The 19,024-nt window shown below is 46.8% G+C and overlaps 1 protein-coding gene across 1 annotated transcript in view; it reads left to right on the forward strand.

Annotated features, from left to right (window-relative positions):
* The window catches only part of ATP8A2 (ATPase phospholipid transporting 8A2), a 612,384-nt gene extending 602,417 nt beyond the window's left edge, over nucleotides 1-9,967 (forward strand). Inside the window, exon 37 of the mRNA XM_075061658.1 lies at nucleotides 9,551-9,967. Coding sequence (XP_074917759.1) covers nucleotides 9,551-9,648 — 98 coding nt within the window. The 3' untranslated portion in view covers nucleotides 9,649-9,967. The remainder of the gene's footprint in view (nucleotides 1-9,550) is intronic.
* Nucleotides 9,968-19,024: the final 9,057 nt, after the last annotated feature.

The following is a 19,024-nucleotide window of genomic DNA, read 5'->3' on the forward strand; positions in this document are numbered from 1 at the left end:
AAAGTTGGGCTTAATGATGTTAGATTCGATCCCATGCTTCCTGAATGTGAATAGTTTGATTTCTAGAGAAACCAAACAAAATCTGAACATTCATCATATTTTTTCCTCTTGAGTCCTTTTAAAAATATTATTTGTCAGCACTGGGCAAATGAGTGTTCTTGTAGCATGTGTTAATTAAAATGCACTAGTTAACATGATATAACACTACTCATTTTCCCAGTGTAGACAAACCCAAAGAGTTGTGTGATGTTTGTCCATTGACAAGACATTACTGGTGTTTAAGATCAAGTGTAATTGGAGATAGACTTTGCCACATTCTCTGAAGGTCTGCGCTATTGGGGTGTGTCAGACCAAGGCATGGAAGGAAGTTCCAGAGTTAATAAGTTTTTGCTGAGAGCTGCTCTGCCTCCAGCCATCAGCCAAACAAATCCATGAACTCTCAGCACAAACGTCCTTTCCCAATGGACCTGAGCTCAACTGTCAAATAAGAGAGTGTGAGGAGAGATGATCGCTAAAGATATCCCTTAAATATGTAACAATGCATGAACTTCCACAACGGATTTCCTGAAATAAACAGATTATTCAGGACATCCTCAGGCTCAGATTCTGCAAGCTGCAGTGTGTGGGTGGACCTCTACATCCAGGTGTGCAGGTTTGGGGCCTATACGTGGACTACAGTTCTTTATGTCTGTTATACAGCATTGTATAGAACAAAATAATCAGTTGAGTATACTGAAAAAGGTACTGTTCAACTAGAAACCTAGTAATGGGAGACGAGATTCAGATCTCCTCGCAGCAGAACATGAAAGGTAACAAACTAGATGCGTTTAAAATTCAATAGGTAGTCTGATAACATCCGGAATCTGTGAAACCTTATATTTGATTAGAATGTGACCCCCTCTTCCTAGCAAATGAACCAAGCCATCAGATATTTTAAAATCATCCTGACTTAAAGTCTCAAGTAATTGAAAGGCTCAGAATCCGGAATACGATGGGTCTCACTTCTGAAACCATAGAGACTAGATTCTGCAATGAAAATTCCAAAGAAGCACTCTGTCTGCTAGGACTGCTGGAAAAGATCTGAACAATGGGGCCCTTGTTCCCAGTGCCAAATGAGAGGTGTGGTTTTAAAAGCCAGAGCTGGGAGAAGTTCAGACTTTCGAAAGGTCCCATTGTAACTGGGCCATGGAAACTTTCATTGTTTTGGGTGGTGTCTGGGAACAGTGGAAAGACCCAGTTATCTAGATCTAGGAGAATCAACAGCATTTAATCACATTCTGATTCTGCTAGAGGTGTAATTAGCTACCTGAACAGTTTTAATAAATTGATTAAAGAACTGCATAGTGTGAAATTACCATCGCTTATTGAGATCAACAGTAAAAGTAAAATAAACTGTCAAATGTTGAGCCCAGGCTGAGTGGAGAGAATAGGTGCGTCTTTCGGAGATGTGCATACCCCTGTAGCCCCCCACTACCCACCAGCACAGCTATAAATAGCAGTGCAGCTGGTGTGGCATGGGTTAGTGAGTAAAGACACGCCTGAAGAGTATGCGTCTGTACATACCCTGCATGGCTCTCCATTCACCCAAGCCGTGCCTCCTAGGGTATATTTAAAAATTGTATTAAGATGATGTTTAAAAAAAGTGAACGGTACAGCGTTTAAGCGTAGAAGTTTCTGGTTATCAGGGAATAACATACAGATTATCGAGGATCTGCACTGCCACTGCATCTGCAGCTGGTGCGTGTCAGCTGACTCGGGCTCATGGAACTAAGGCTATCAGGCTATTTAACTGCAGTGTAGACGTTTGGGCTCAGGTTGGAGTCCAGGCTCTGTGGCTCAGCTCAGCCTTTCCCCTCTGCCTCCCTCTGCCAGAGCTTTTCACTGACATGTAGCTACACACCACAGTGTGAATGAAGCCTGCTTCTCACTATGGCGTCTAGCTACTCGTACCAAAAGTGTAATGTAAACAAAAGTAATAGATGTCACCAATAGTTTGTGTCAGTGACACTGGGGGACCTGCCCTGCTCATGATCTGCCCACAGAAAGGACATGCCAAGGAGTGATCCCTATGCGGATCAAGGACCCTAGATGGCTACCTTGGTTCTCTTAAACGCAATATAAGTAGTTCTCAAGGCAAAGTGTGTCCCACAGGCATTAACCTTGCATGAAACAGTTTAAGCAGGCATCTCTTTTGTTGTACCTTGTCTGATTTTTCAGCAGGATAAGACTTTGTTGCCATTAAAATGCATCTTAAAAAGTCAAGTATTGAAAAGTAACTAGACCTCTGAGTGTCATTTAAATAGTCCCAGAGTAATAACAGATAATTGTCTATGGGTAATTGCCTGGGGTGTGAAGGAGCTTGGCAGCTAGATACCACCTGAGGATCTTGCTATATGAGGTAATCCTGCAGTCAGTGAAGATAGCTCCAGGGCATAATGCAAAGCTGTCCTAATTTGGGGCAGGATATGGGCCACTGCCTTCTGTTATTTAAGGCCAGTCTTGCAGTCTTTATCCAAGCTGACTTTCCTTGAGATTGTTACCTAAAGATTGCAGGATTCTGGCCCTTAGAGTAGAACAAGCACACTTAAAGCATTTGTTTGCAAGTGTGAATCCACCCTTGTAAGAATGTTTTGTAAATCTTTCCTTTGCTAGCATCCAGTATGAATGTATTCTTTGCTAAAAGATGTCTTAAACTTTGTAAATTAGTCTGGGCACCTTCAGTTACAGACAGGGAAGTCCACCCTGTATTTCTGTTTACCATGTTATTAGCATGTAACCATGCTTATGTTAAAACATAGTGAGCCATGTTATCATATTGGATCTGAGTTGCACAGGATTCTGGAAGCGCCCCAGTGGGAAGAGGTCTATTCTCAAAGGTAATGCAAACTAAAAAAAAAAAAAAATCTGGAATATTTCTGCTAGTGTCTGGTCACTCCATCTTAAAAAGAATATAGTGGTACTGGAAAAGGTTCAAAGAAGGCAACAAAAATGATTAAGGGTATAGAAGAGCTTCCATGCCAAGAGAGATTAAAAAGACTGGGATTGTTCATCTTAGAAAAGAGACAACAAAGGTGAGATAGGACAGGAGTCTATAAAATCATGAATGGCGTGGAGAAAAGGAATAAGGGACTGTTATTTATGCCTTCACATGAAAAATAGAGGGCACCTGTTGAAATTAATAGGCAGCAGATTTAAAACAAACGAGGTAATATTTTTTCACACAATGCACAGTAGACCTGTGGAACTTGTTGTCATGAGGCCAAAAGTATAACAAGGTTCAAAAACAGACTTATATAGGGTCAGGAAGGATAGGTCCATCAATGGGTATTAGCCAAAATGGTCAGGGATGTAGCCGCATGCTCGGGCCATCCATAAACTCCAGCTGCCAGAAGCTGGGACTGAATAACGGACGTATCACTCAGAATTGCCCTGATCCGTTCATTTAGGGTGATCAAATGTCCCGATTTTTATAGGGACAGTCCCGATTTTTGGGTCTTTTTCTTATATAGGCTCCCCCCACCCCTGTCCCAATTTTTCACATTTGCTGTCTGGTCACCCTCAGAAGCATCTAGCATTAGCCATTGTCAGAAAGAGGATACAGGGCTAGATGGACCATTGATCTCTCCCAGCATGGCTGTTCTTATGAGAGCCAGGAACCTTGAGCCTCCAGTCTCAACCCTGAACTCATTTAATTGTTGAGATGGGCCCTTAAAAAGGCTAATTCAGGTGATGAGCTTTTCTTCCCCCATTCCAAACTCCACTACTCCCGTCAGCTTCCATCTCCTGCTTCCAAGCAGCTCACATTGGCAAGAAGTTCTCCAGTAAGTCACTGAATCAAGCTCTTAAGGAGCTTCACAATGAAAATAATTTTCTCCCCAGCAAAATGAGACTATATTCCTTCTCAACAGATATGCCCAGGGGTGGCTCCAGGCCCCAGCACGCCAAGCGTGTGCTTGGGGCAACATGCCACATGGGGTGCTCTCCCAGTCGCCAGCATGTCTGCAGAGGGTCCGCTGACCCCGCAGCTCCGGTAGACCTCCTGCAGGCACGCCTGCGGGAGGTCCACCGAAACCACGGGACCAGCGGACCCTCCACAGGCACGCCTGCAGGAGGTCCACCAGAGCCGTGGGACTGGCGACCAGCAGAGCGCCCCCCGCGGCATGCCGCCATGCTTAGAGCGGCGAAATGTCTAGAGCTGCCTATGGACATGCCAGTAGCACCTAGTCATCTGTCACAGGGGCCATTCTACACTGTTCTCCAGCCAAGTTTCACTTCAATGCCTGATTTAGGAACAGGACTCCCTGAGAGGTTTCAGGATCTCTGAGAAAATTAAACGGGTCCTCAAGTCCAAGTGCCCATCAACTTTCAGGTCATATTACAGTATATGGAACTCGTTCTCCCATTGTTCTTTAGAGTATGACTATTAAGTTCTTCTTGAAGTGATGATCCCTGTGTGTATCCCACATGTGAATGTGTGTGCATGCCACGCACCTGGATCCGGAAATTCTTCAGAACTGTGTCCATTGACCCGCACATGCACAGTAGCCTCCCTCATGCTCCCAACCGAGAGTATAAGAGACAGTTCCTTCTTACTGCCATATGGCCTGAGTCAGAATCATGTCCTTCTTCAATGCATGCATAACCTGTAAAATAAAATCTTTGTAAATAGTTTTATATCTTAGCATAATAGTTATAGTTAGTATGGAATATAATTAGGGTAGAATAGTCATGTGTGTCGCCCCCCGCAAAGTCAAGGGACATCCTCCCTGACCCCAGGACTATGCCTAGAGTCCCAGAGTTCAAGAATTGCATCTTCTGCCCTTGCTCCTTCTCCATCAGAGATGAGCATCCACGGTCCCTGTACTGTCTGGGTGAGGCACATCTCTCTGCAAAGCGCAGTATCTGTCGATCCTTCTTTCCCAGAAGTAGAGAGGCCCAAGAGCTCTGACTAAAAAAGTTCCTGGTGCTGCAGGCAATGAACTGTGGTGTGCTGGTGTCTATCTCTCTTAGGCCACATAGCTGCATGAACCTGCGTGCCGTTCACCAGACTTCACTTGTGGTGTCTCCAAGCTTGGATCCACTCCACCTACCAACCAAACAAGGATCGCATTGACTCCCCCATGACTTTTCCCACCAGAGTTCTCACCTCCTTCGTTTGGTAGTCCAACCCAAACAAAGTCATGGTGGGGACTCCCTTCAGTCCTCCCATACCAAGGGCCACCATCTTGACAGATGTTCCCTTACTGGGTGGGAGTGCTCACCTGAACTACCACATTGCTTGGGATACCTCATCCCAAGAGAGGCCAGGCTACCCATAAACTTACTGGAACTGAGGGTGTTCCAACTTGCGTGCAAAACCTTCCTTCTCCTTATACGCTCGCTCCATGTGGAGATAATATCACCACAGTGGTCTATATAAACGAACAGGGAGGAGTGAGATCTTATCTCCTCTGCCTGGAAGCAGTCAGACTTTGGAACTGGTGTATCAGAAACCACATTAGAATACAGGCCGCATATCTCCCAGGTGTTCAAAACTCCCTGGCAGACAAATTAAACCACAGCTTCTCTGTAGACTTTGAATGGGAGATCCACGACACAGTTCTAACCAACACATTCACACAATGGGCCACTCCACTATGGGACCTCTTTGCATCTCATATGAACAGGAAACTTCCTTTGTATTGCTCCGTGGGAGCCACAGGCTACGATTTCCAGGGAGACGCTCTCCTGAATGGACAACCTCAGATACGCTTTTCCTCCCATCTCCCTATTACCTCAAGTTGTTTGGAAGAAGCGTTGCAACAGAGCTGCCATCATCCTAGCATGCTACTGGACTAGACAGTTCTGTTTCACGGAACTCCTAATGATGGCTGCACGCCCACTTATAAGGATCTCCAAACCCAGGATAGGGGGAAAATCAAGCATCCCAACCCAGGTTCACTCCACCTCCTCACCTGGTGTTTGGATGCACGTCGGAAATAGAATGCTCAGGCTCTGCCCCTGTTCAGGAAATCCTTAACCAAAATAGAAAAGATTCTAATAGCGCCTGCTCCCTGGCTAAGTGACGGTGCTTTTTGGCCTGGACACATCATCACCAGCATTCGCTTGCTACTGTGGGCATTCCAATTATTCTAGATTATCTCCTCTCCTTAAAGCCTTCAGGTCTGGCCCTTAGTTTGCTCTGGGTGCACCCATCAGCGATTGGTGCCTTCCTCTCTCCAGCGGAGGGATGATCTGTCATTATGCACCGGGCTACAGTGCAATTTATGAAGGGCTTGAGCAGGACCTTCCCACCAGTCATTAACCCTATGCCTCAATGGAACCTTAAACTTGTTCTGTCAATGCTCACAAGTCCACCCTTCGAACTTATGGCATCATGCGCCCTGATGACCACCTGACCATGAAGATGGTGATCTTAGTTGCCATCACTTCAGCCAGAAGGGTCAGTGAGCTAGGAGCCATGATGGCAGACCCTCCTCATACAAGAATTTCAAAAAGAGATGATCTCTCCTTTAGGTTACACCCCAAATTCCTTCCCAAGATTGCTGCTGAGTTTCACATCAATCCATCAATACGTTTACCTGTATTTTTCGCAAAACCCCATGCTTCTGCTGAAGACAAGAGACTTTACTCCCTCATTGTCAGGTGTGCCCTGGCATTCTATTTGCAAACAACCAAACCCCTCACACAATCTCTGAGACTCTTTGCTGTTTTGAAGCATTCTAAGCCTCCCGAAAGTCACTTAGAAATCTTCTCTGAGGATGTGTCTTGATCCCAAGATCTTTCTGCTATGGCAACAAACTTTCCCTGTCTTGGAGGCAGTGTTCCCTCTAATTTTTTCCCACCCATGTGGGGAATGAATTTTGTTATGTGTACTGATATGGAGGTGATGTGTCACCTTCATATCGGTGCACATAACACAATTCATGTGGGGCCAAGGGGTTCGGAGTGTGGGAGGAGGCTCAGGGCTGGAGCAAAGGTTTGGGGTGCAGCAGTGTGAGGGCTGCAGCTGGGGGTGCAGACTCTGGGGTGGAGCTGGGGATGAGGAGCTCAGGGCTGGGGCAGAGGGTTGGAGTGCAGGGTGTGAGGGCTCTGGCTGGGGGTGCAGGCCCTGGGGTGGGGCCAGGGATGAGGGGTTTGGGGTACAGGAGGGTGCTCAGGGGCTACAGCAGGGAGAGAGGACTCCTCCCAGCTCTGTCTCCCCACAGCAGCAACTGGGCTGGCGGGGAGAGGTGCCTCTTGTTGCCACGGTGTCTCTGGGACTGGGGCTGCAGAATAGGTGCCTCTCCCCCATCTCTGGGACAGGGGAGGGCCACCCCGGCTGCACCTGGGGCTGGTCCAGGCTGCTCCAGCTGCGCCTGGGGCCGGGACGTGCTGCCCCGGCAGATCCGAGTGCCCCAGCCACAGTAGGTCCAGGCCACATCCTCGTTGGGGCTGGAGAAGAGGCGCCCTGGCAGGCTCCCAGGCAGGTTCTCTGAGCGCCTGCTCAGGGCTAAATAGGCTGCTATGCAGCCACGCAGCTTACAGGGAACTTAGGCTGGGGGTATTACAGCTCACTCAACGCGAACACAAGCTGCCTCCACAACATCCTTATTGATGTTCTGCTGCAGGACATTTGCAGCGCAGCAACTTGGAGCTCTTTCCACATGTTCATAACACGCCCTGCTCTAACTCAAGCCGCAATTGCAGATGCAGCTGTAAGAATGGCAGTATTACAAGCCTCTCTGCTACCAGCTTCCTCACACCCTCCTCCAGTCAGAACACCATTTGCCAGTCAGCCACATGTGGAATACAGTTCGGGACCATCACTCGAAGAAGAAATGAAGGTTACTTAGGGCTTGTCAACACTACAAAAGAAGGTTGACTTAAGTTAGGTCGACGTACAGCCACCATGATAATTACATCAGCTGTTGGTGTACCCTCCTGCCGGTGATGCATGTCACCAAAGCCCTTGCACTGGCTGAAGTGGGTCATTGACAGCCGGAGTCTGGGACACTGACAGCTGGGCGGGTCTCACAGCTGGAGCCTCCCCCACCTGGCCCCAGGGCTGACTAGGTGTCAAGGACATTGTTGCCCTGTGCTGCAGGTTCTCATTCTTAATATTCCACAGGGACAAGCCTCATTTTAAAATAGTTCCAAGTTTCACAGGCATCAGTTCTTGAGCCTTCCCTTTTACTATATCAATAATTTGGCATCCTCTGGATGTTGTCGGAGACCTGAAGTTCTTTCTCAGCAGAACTTGAGAGTTTAAAAAAAAATCAAAATGTGTTTGTCAGAAGGATTCCCATTTTGTGCTAGCCAAAAGGATATGCATGTCAGAGACTTACCCCAGAATATTAAAGCTTGCTCCACTCAGGATACGTTAACCTCTTGACTGAGAAAAATCAATAAGATTTGCCAGGCTGTCACCTGCATCTCTACACAATCACCCATTTCTCTAGGGTAGATGAAGGAGCGTCTTCAGATGTTGCAGCTGGCTGTAATGTAGTGGGAGCAGTCCTCTGGAAACACTAATCAGAGTTAAGGCTAAGATTTTGTCACAGATATTTTTAGTAAAAGTCACAGACAGATCACGGGCAATAAAGAAAAATTCACGGAAGCCTATGACCTGTTCATGACTTTTACTAAAAATATCTCTAACAAAATGGGGAGCTCAGCTGCAGGGTCCCCACACCACCTGCAGCCGCTCAGCAGCTACAGGGGCCACTCCAAGCTCTGGGGGCCCCCACTACCCATGTGAGCTTGGAGCGCCCGGGGCCCCCACTGCCCGCAGTCGCTTGGAGCTCTGGGGTACTCCTGCTGCCCATGGTGGCCAGGAGCTCTGGAGAGCCCTCATGGCAGCCAGGATTTCTGGGGGGGCCCTTCCAGGCACGGGGGGAGTACCCCACATTTCCTGGCTGCTGCAGGCAGCATGGGGACCCTGCAGCTCCCAGCAGCTGGGAGGTCCCTTGAAGTCACGGATTCTATGACTTCCACAACTGCCGTGAAAACATTGTAGCCTTAATCATAGTCGCCTCTCAGATTTAGCATCTCACACAGTCTGGGTTTCTCAAGTTCTGCTAGGTATGATATTACAGACAATGACAGACTTGAGCAGAAAGGCAAATTTGTACTTACCAGAGAATTCTGTTTCTGTGACGTCTTTACAGATTCTCCACCAAGAAACCAACCCATTGGCTTGTTCTCAGTAGTAATTAATATCTAGCTCTGACATAATGCTTTTCAGACAAAAAAGATGAGTATCATTTGCCTCCTTTTACAGATGTAGATTATTAGTTAGGTTGTCACAGAAAGAGAGTTATCGCCTGGTTAGAGTGGGCTGCTCAAGAGAGGAGGGAAGAGTGACAAAAATCTTAGCAGCAGCTTGTCCTAATCACATTGGTGACATGGCCCATGTTCCAGAAGAGGGGAGACACTTCACAGAAATCTAATTTGCTGGTAAAACCAAACGTGCTCTTCCCCCACAGCACCAGTAGTGTAATATAGTAATGTCTAACTGTGTTTATCATTTCTAACTAGTTCCATTGTGCCTTTGTTCTCACTTTTTCAGATGGGTATGCATTTTCTCAAGAAGAACACGGAGTTGTTTCTCAGTCTCAAGTTGTTCGATCCTACGACACTACCAAACAGAGGGCTGGAGTAGAATAACACAGTTCTTTCCTGGATTGGTGGTGGGAATAATGAGATTTGGATCAATGCATCCACTGTTAACACATCCTTGACTAAGGTTGGCAGCAGCAGCCAAAACACCGGAACACTCATTTCTGTGGCCTTAGCCAATACATTTGTTATGTATTCCCCCTGCAGACCTTGAGCACACATTGTGGGGAAATCATTGTTTTAAATCAATCGCAGTGCTCCGCCTAACTTTTGTTTATGTTGTTATGAAGCATTTGACTGTGCTACGTGAGGTGTGAAATTAAAAACATTATGTTTTACCGCTGTTTAAAACAGCAGTATAAATTGTTCTGGGAGAAAAGTAAAGAATTTATGTTCCATGAGAAATTGGCCTTTGCTTAATTGGAATGAGTACTGACATTTCCTGTTTTGTTACTCACAGATTAAGCACACAGAGCTGCATGTAAGTTTTACTCTATAACATTCACTGTTTACTTTAGCTGACTGAATTTTGAAATGGACAAATTAGGTATAAACTATTTGATTGAACAAAACAACACAGTATATGGTAGGCTGGCAAAGCTAAGTGCTTATTTTGCATACCTAGTCATGACAAATTAACACAGTAGGACAATTCAGTCTATAAAATATTTCATGACCTTTTATAGGATTCTTCATCTTAACATTCTTTAAAAAATGTATTCACATGGACAGTATCTATAGGTCCCTCGGGTCGCATGGCAGGACAGGTGCAGCAATTGCATGTATTCTGCACAGGGAACATCCAAAAATATACAACCCCTTTCCAACAGTTTTGTGCATTGTACTTGGATGAGAACTTCAAATCTGGGCACGAGACATCTCTTTTTAAACTATATAACAAAACATCAAGAATTAAAATGCTCAGTGCATCTTCCATGTTATTCTGCAGCAAGGAAGCAACCTCCAGCAAAAAACTGGGTAGTGCAAAGGATTATTGGGATTCATAGGAGTGGGCAGGAACAGAAACTGCTTCAACATTTCCTCCCAATGCTGAGGTTCACGTTCTCCTTTCTAATGTCTGAAAATCTGGTGCCTTTACATCCTCTGCTGATGGATTCTATGTAAACTCAAGGGACAAGAGTACATCTTGGACTGTCACATGCCAAGATGTGCATAACGTCTGTGCAAGAAGGGAACAGCTGTGGAAAAGATCAGTGTGCATTACCAAATCCTCTGTGGTCATGGAGTCTGGAGGGAACTCGTACCCAAAAAAACCCAACCTTGGAATGGGGGGGGAAAAAGCCTCTTTCTGCCCAATGCTTTGCAGAAATTGTTTGAGCACATTTCATCTTTTGAAAACTGACCCCCGAGCACTGCCACAGCTGCTTTAGAATAAGGGCTTGGCTACACTTGAAACTTCAAAGCAGCGGCAGCGCTTTGAAATGTGAGTGTGGTCGCAGCGCTGCACATACTCCACCTCCTCATGGGGATTAGCTTGCAGCGCTGGGAGCTGCGCTTCCAGCGCTGCAGCGCTGTTTACACTGGCGCTTTACAGTGCTGTATCTTGCAGTGCTCAGGGGGGTGTTTTTTTCACACCCCTGAGCGAGAAAGTTGCAGCGCTGTAAAGCACCAGTGTAGCCAAGGCCTAAGTGAGGGATGGTTGCACCAGTTCATGTTGTCACATAAAAGCGTTGCTAGCCATGATGGGAAGAGAAGGCCAGCTGTTTGTGGGTTCAACTGGGTCAGTTGTCTTCCTAGATCTGATCCAGCAACTCCCCAGATTTCCTGAGATATTTTCTGAATCCAGCAAGCTGGAAGGAATGCTGGTTGTACTGTTCTGAATGGGACAGGCCTGCTATTGGCTGTGTTGGAAGATTGCAAAAATCTGAAAGAAGTGGGGCAGAAGTAAGAACTGAATAGAGCCCTTAGAAAGCTAACACTGTCCTCCAGATGAGGCCTATTAATTTTAGTCACCAAACGATGTTTTTGCATAGCATAAAGTAAATATTGCTGCGCAGTTTGTTTTCAGCCAACTTTCTCAGTTATTGCATAAGCATACATGTGCAGTTAATAAGCTGACACTGTTTTTGCCCTACTGACCATCATCCAGAACGTTTATTGATTTAAGGGCTTGGCTACACTTGCAAGTTGCAGCGCTGGTGAGGGGGTTACAGCACTGCAACTTACCAGGTGTCCACACTTACAGAGCTCAGCCAGCGCTGCAACTCCCTTCCTGCAGGCGCGCTGGCTACACCTGGTTGCACGGTTGTAGTGAATCCTGCTGTGATCAGGTGTGGACACTCACCGCGCTGTTATGGCCTCCGGGTATTAGGAGGTATCCACAATTCCTGTATACAACAAACCAGAAGTCTCCCCGGAGCACTTATCTAAAAAACAAACACAGCTCTTTTGTCAGCGAGCGAGCGAGCGAGCCGAGGCTTTGGATGTTTACAGCTGTTTGCTGAGTAGACAAACAGCACGGCGGGGTGGGGGGAGGGAGGGAGTCCGTCAGAGAAGCTGCTTATCTGGTCTGAAGCCTTTTAACTTTAATGAGTGATTGAGAGAGGGGTGGGAAATGGCCAGAATTTGCAAGGCAGGGAGCTGTCACACAGTGTCTGCTCCAAAAATCCACTCTCTCTGGTCTCCTGCAGCTCCGTCACACTCCACCCCACCCCCCTCTTTTGAAAAGCACGTTGCAGCCACTTGAACGCTGGGATAGCTGCCCACAATGCACCACTCCCAACAGCGCTGCAAATGCTGCAAATGTGGCCACACTGCAGCGCTGGTCGCTGTCAGTGTGGCCACACTGCAGCGCTGGCCCTACACAGCTGTACCTACCAGCGCTGCAAAAATATAAGTGTAACCATGCCCTAAGTCTATTTGAAAGTAATGCAAATATGAATATTTATGCTCAGCAAGCAAGAGCAAAACACTAGCTTGGCTCACTGACTTAAGGGTCTTGAGTGATCTCCAGCACTTGAACACCACAGTTCAATTCCCAGTACCACATCTAAGGCCTAGATTTCTCTCACATTGAACAGTAAATTTTCTGGTCATACAGCACCATGCAGGATTGGGTTTGGATTAGGGTGATGATTTGGAGGGAAAAGTCACCACCTTCTAGTTGCAGTGCTAATGAGGGAATTATGCAATGAGGGAAACTTGCGAGCAATTTGCCACAGGCATGAATGTCAAGGGTCTCTCTCTCTCTCTGGTTGTGTGTGTGAGAGAGACAGACATGGATGAGGCATAAAGGAGAGAATACACAGAGGGCAAATAAACAAAAGACAAAACCTGATCTCAGGCTTATTAGAACCTTTTTGTGTCACTCCAACATATTAAAACATTTTTTTTTATTCAGAAACTAGTCCTGCTTAAGAATTACACAAGGTAAATCTGCACTTGGACAAAGCTGCTGTTTCTGCCTTTTCCAACACCACAAAGTAAAATTAACTTCCTACACAGACAAAAATAAGCCTTTGTACTCTAAACTACACTGCAAATGTTAATATTTAAGTACTTTCAGAGGGGTTTTTTAAAGTATTGTGGAAGTAAAAAAAGAGCTGACAGGGATTTGTAGGGGCTTTACTCTGACTATGGACTGTATCTTTTTGACCTAGCTCTACATGGAGGTCAGAGAGTGTCACACACAAACCCTCACTAGAGTGACTAGTGGATTGAACTGAGATACATACGTTAATGTCAGCTCAGTGAAAACTACACATGGGCCTGATCACACAGCTATACAGTATGTGACATGGGGACTGGTAGGTCAAATTTTATCATTGGTGCAGGACTTTACTGTGGGTCTGGGTTAATCGTGTAGCACCCACTCAGGTCAAGACCTGGCATTCTTCTTGTCCTTCAGAGTCATTACAAGCACTGATCTATTGTATCCTGGCTCTTCTAGTTCCTTGTCTTTGTGACAGTGATTCGGTGTACTCCAGCATGTATTAGCAAAACAGAGAAGCACAACAGCTCTGTATCAACAGAATTCCCTGTGCAGTCACAGAGCTGCCTGTAGCAGCAGGAGCTGTCTTTGAAACAACGCTGTGAAAATGTTATCAGCTAGACAGAGGAGCAGAGCAGAATAAGCTAAAGATTTTGGCTTGATGGTCTGTATTAACACGTCAGTGCTGATCAGAAAATGGACTCGTTGGCAGCTCTCTGCATTGACCAATCTGCCCGTTCTGGGGAACAGCTGACGTGTCTCTGCATAGGCTCATTTGTGAAAAACAGACATTATTTGTCCCTTCGGATCAGTACAATGCACAAGCTGGAGGGGGGCATGGAAACTACTGTTTCTTTAACAAAATGCCTAGTAAATGAAAACCGGTGAATTAGGCTTTGAGATGAGCGCTGCTGAGAAGTCTGTTGACATTTTCGTTTCCTTGAAAGAGCTTCAGGTCTTGCTGTAGGGAGCAAGCAGGAGAAGTCAGTAATAACTTGTCAAGGAGGAACAGTGAATAATTAATAAAAGTATCTGAGTCAAACTAAGTTGCTAATATATTTAAAAATGTATGTGGAGTTAACATAAACTGTTGGGCTGTAAATTAAGATAACAGTCAAACCTCACTAATCTGCAAGTCACTAGACCACACACTTTTTAATGTTTGCCAAAAATGTGTATTCTCTCTCCACCACTCAGCTAATAGTTAATAGCAGAACTGCAGTGAAGTCTCCTATTACTGAGATTACATAATTTTTACAGCACATATTACACTGTGTTTGCTAGGAAAATATCAATTATCATAAATAATGAAAACTAAACTAAAGTGGGCAAAATACATGAAAAGTCCATGTTGTGATGCCAGCTTTGTGCTTGTTCACTTAGGGTGATATTCAGCCCTGTACAGAGGGCCAGCACAAGACTTAAGTGGGGCATAAGACTTGTCCCACCCTAGTCACAAGGGTTAATTTCACCCTTATGGGCTAATTCACAAAATGCAGTAATTTGCACTGGTTCTCCCATGATTCAGCATGACTCAGTGAAGTTCTGGTGTCTGTTCTGCAAGCAGCCATGGCTTTATAACTAGCATGGATGTCATTTTAAATTTCATTTTTAAACTACTCTGGGGAGTGTGCTCTTGTCCTTAGGTTTAGCACTCAGGGATTTGAATTGGAAACAGTTGCTTTAATGGGACTCACACCCAAGAAACCCTGTGGAGTGAGATGAGCTCTCTCCTAGTTTTGAAACATGGCAAAATGTTTTAGCCTAGTTCTGACGCATTGTGTGAGGTAGTTGACGCAGTAGTTTAAAACTCAGTCAGCTGATGTAATGAGGCCTTCATCTGCTGATGACCCTAAATATATATAGAGAGAGAGAGTGATGAAAAAGAGCATTGTAACCAGGGCAGTACCTGACACACTGATGTGCAAATAAAGAGGGGTTGTGAATTGAAATCCAGATGATTGGGTGTCTAGTACAACTAGCAACTACTGCTGTGCACACCAGCATTTTTCAAAGCCAAAGCTGGAGATAGGATGAGACTGGTAGGTAATTATGAAAATGACAGCTGCGTTTATTAACAGCCTCCTATGGACCCCCTTGTGTAGTGAAAGGCTCACCATACAAGAGTGCATATGCACTTGCCCAATGAATGACCAAAGAGCCGAGGTCTGTTCTATAGAATGCTTCTCCCTCACGTCCCTCAAGCGCCCTTTGTACAGGAGACCTATCCCCAAATTTAGCTTCTTGGGAGTCAGGTGGGGCCAGTGAACCATCAGGTAGCTGGGCTTTGGTATACTGAGTTCTAATAAGTCTATGGCCACGTAGAAACTGTATGGTTATTATTTATACTGCAAACCATGGTCACATGAACATTCCCAGAAACAGTGGAGCTAGAATATCCTGCTTCAGGAAGACAGAGCCTAATTCCTTGAGAATCGCCATTAGCAGAATAGGGCCTCACATACAATGAAGCAGATCTGAGTCTGTCCAGAATGAAGAGTATGGTGCATGTAGGGCTCAATCCTGAGAGATGGGGGCAGAGCATTTTGGCTCAGATTCAGCAATGCACTAGCTCAGGGGTTCTCAAACTGACGGTTGGGACACCTCAGGGGGTCGTGAGGTTATTACATGGCGGGGGGGTGTGTCACGAGCTGTCAACCTCCACCCCAAACCCTGCTTTGCCTCCAGCATTTACAATGGTGTTAAATGTATTAAAAAGTGTTTTTAATTTATGAGAGTGGAGTCGCATTCAGAGCTTGCTGTGTGAAAGGGATCACCGGTACAAAAGTTTGAGAGCCACTGCACTTTTCAGGCATGTGAGCTGTTCCATTGTCTGCAGTGGGAATATATTTACATACAGCATGTCTGTAAGTACATCACTGGCTCAGGACCAAAGGACACTGCATCTTGCAAGATCAAACCCAACACAGTTGCTCAGAAACACGTGTAAGCAGAGTCAGGATGAGCTGTACCCTGACATCTGGTGGTGAAGTATGGGAAGTGTGGAAAGAATGTCTGGAATGCAAAATCTCAAATATTTGCATAGGCACGCCTAACCATCCAGACTGCTGAGTGTGGGACTGCTTTGTGACAGAAATGACAACCTCCAGTTGGGTGGTACTTGCAGAAAGGACATGGGTTCCAAAGCCCTGTGAGGAGAGAGTTGGGACAGGTATTTGTGCCTGGTGGTGCAGGCTCCTTGTGGAGCTAGAAGCATCAGTTGCACCTCCTCTCTCTCCACTGTGGAATGTCAGAGTTGATTTTTATTCCCTTAGACTCTAGATAGGTTGCTGAGCTGAACTCACTTTGGGCTAATGTGCAATAGACTGGGCTCCTACTATGTGCTGAGATCACAAGAGCTGAAATTACTGGAGCTGGGAGCACTGAGTACTGTGCTAACTATGGGAGCCTGAAGCTATACTGTGGAACAGAGCAGCTGGCAGAGTGAGCAGTTTATGGGGATGGCTGGACGGACCACAGGACAGCTGGTGGAGTGGAGTGGCTGGCAGGACGGAGTAGCTGGGGGCGTGTGAGCAGCCACAGAGCGGCGGAGCCGACAGTTGCTGGACAACTGGAGCAGCTCACGAGAGCAGCTGGTGGAGCGGAGCAGTTTGTGAGGACGCGGAGCAAAGTGGAGCGGCTGGTAAGGCGGAGCAGTTCGTGAGAAGGCGGAAGCAGACCCAGAGAGGCAGGGCAGTTGGCCCTGGACCAGTAAGGTGCCTTTCACCCAGGCTGGGGGGGACCTCTACAGATAGACTCTTGAATTCTGGGGTGGCCATGACCAGAGACTTTTGAGTTGTTGGACTTTGGAGTGATTGGACTTAAGACCTAAGGGGAAAAGACATTGCTGAAATGTACTTGGGGTGGTTATGGTTTGTGTTAAATCTGTTTGTGGTGTTTCTCAATGGGATGCCGCATTGTTTCCTTCCTTATTAAGATTTCGCTACCTCGAGACTCGTGTTGCGAGAGGGGAGTATCGGCTCCTAGGAGGCGCCCAGGGGGGTGTGGTAATGTAGTGTCCCGGTCACTGGGTGGGGCTCAGAGCCGGTATGCTTGGTGGTTATTGAAACGGAACCCGCTGGATACTCGAACCTGGCCCTTGTTGCTGCAACTCAGAAGGGCAGAAGGGTCATTTGGGGGCTGCGTCCGATCCCTGGGTCATACCCCTCGCAGCACTGTTGAGTGTTCCATGTATTGGGAATAATGTGTTTTTATTTTGAGGAAATTGCTGTTGTAACAATGGCTAATATGTGATTTTGTTTGGGCCCGTCCTGCAGCCTCTAGCTCAGGGGTGCAAGACGCGCCTAGTGATTGGCAAAAGCACACAGCGCGGCCGAGTCTAGAGCAGCTTGATATTGGAAAAGATGTGTTGGCCTATGCTAACGTCAACTTGTCGTAGTTAAGGTTATTTGCTGGGGGAAGAGGAGTGTTGAACCTGGTTGGAGCATACCACTGAAATGCTGCGGGGAGTGGGCCGTACCGATGTAGAAAAGCGACGTGTCTAAATAGAGAGCCTTAGTGGCCCAGCATTAGATGTAATTGGCACCCTGAAGCTCAGTGATCCTGGGGTCCAGTGTGAAGGACTGTCTAGAGGCCCTTGATAATATCCTTTGGGAGTGTAGAGGCCCTGAGGACAGTTACTTCGTAAATTCCTTAAATTCCCGACAGCAAACGGGGTTGAGAAAATTTCAGCCTATATACAGAGGCTGGAGAGACTGCTTCGAGAGAGCTGTTATGAGGGAGCAGTGACTGCTGAGCAGATGGATCAGACAGACTGGCTCAGTGTAAGAGGGAACTCAGTATCAGAACCCAATCCATCATCTCCGACTAAGAGAACGGTTCAGGAACATCCCGCGAGCGCTCCCAGCTGATAAAGGAGTCAGGGAATGAGGAAGTACAGGCAGGCGCCAGCGAGTGTTGGGAAGCCCAAACATGGAACCAGGCCAGACAATGCCACTGCCATGGCCAGTGTACTGATGGTGACACCACAGAGGAACTTGCCCAACACAAATGCAGGTTCCTGACGGAACGGATAGCCTGAGCTGCAAATAGCATCATTGACCGAGCTAAGATTTCCAGGAATAAGGAGCCTCAGGCGTAACAAGGGCCCAGATTCAGTAACTCCAGGGGTTCCGTTTCAATACACAAGGCATTAACCGGCCTCGAGACCCCCACCCAGTGACCTGGCGACCTTACATACCCACACCCCCCTGGCGCCTCTATGGAGGCATACTTCCCCTCTCTGCAAGCCACGGAGTCTGAGTGTAGCGAAATCTTTCAATAAAAGGAAGGAAACAATCGGCATCCCATTGGAGAAACACACAAACAGAGTTATAACACAAACCATAACACCCCCAAGTACATTTAGCAATGTCCTTTTCCCCTTAGGGTCTTAAGTCCAATCAACTCCAAAGTCCAACACACCAAAGTCTCTGGTCAATGCCCACCGAATCAGAGTCTATCTGTAGGAGGTCCCTCCCCAGCCTGGGTGAAAGGGGCACCTTACGTGGCCAGGGCCAACTGCCCTGCCTCTCCGTGGTTCTGCTTCCGCCTTCTCCACGAACTGATCCGCCTTACCAGCCGCTCCACTTTGCTCCTCCGGCCGTCCTCACAAACTGCATCGCTCCACCAGCTGCCTCGTGAGCTGCTCCAGTTTTCCAGCAAACTGCTCGGCTCCGCTCGCTCTGTGGTCTCCACACGCCCACAGCTACTCCATCCTGCCAGCCGCTCCACTCCACCAGCTGTCCTGTGGTCCGCTCCAGGCATCCCCAAAACGTCTCACTCTGCCAGCTGCTCTGTTCCACAGTATAGCTTCAGGCTCCCCACTAGTTAGCACAGTACTCAGTGCTCCCAGCTCAGTAATTTCAGCTTCTTTGTGATCTCAGCACATAGTAGGGGAGCCCAGTGCTATTGCACCATTAGCCCAATGAGTTCAGCTCAGCAACCTGTATCAGAGTCTTAAAGGGAATAAAA

This window comes from Chelonoidis abingdonii, chromosome 1 (assembly GCF_003597395.2).
Source record: "Chelonoidis abingdonii isolate Lonesome George chromosome 1, CheloAbing_2.0, whole genome shotgun sequence".
Taxonomy (NCBI): Eukaryota; Metazoa; Chordata; order Testudines; family Testudinidae; genus Chelonoidis; species Chelonoidis abingdonii.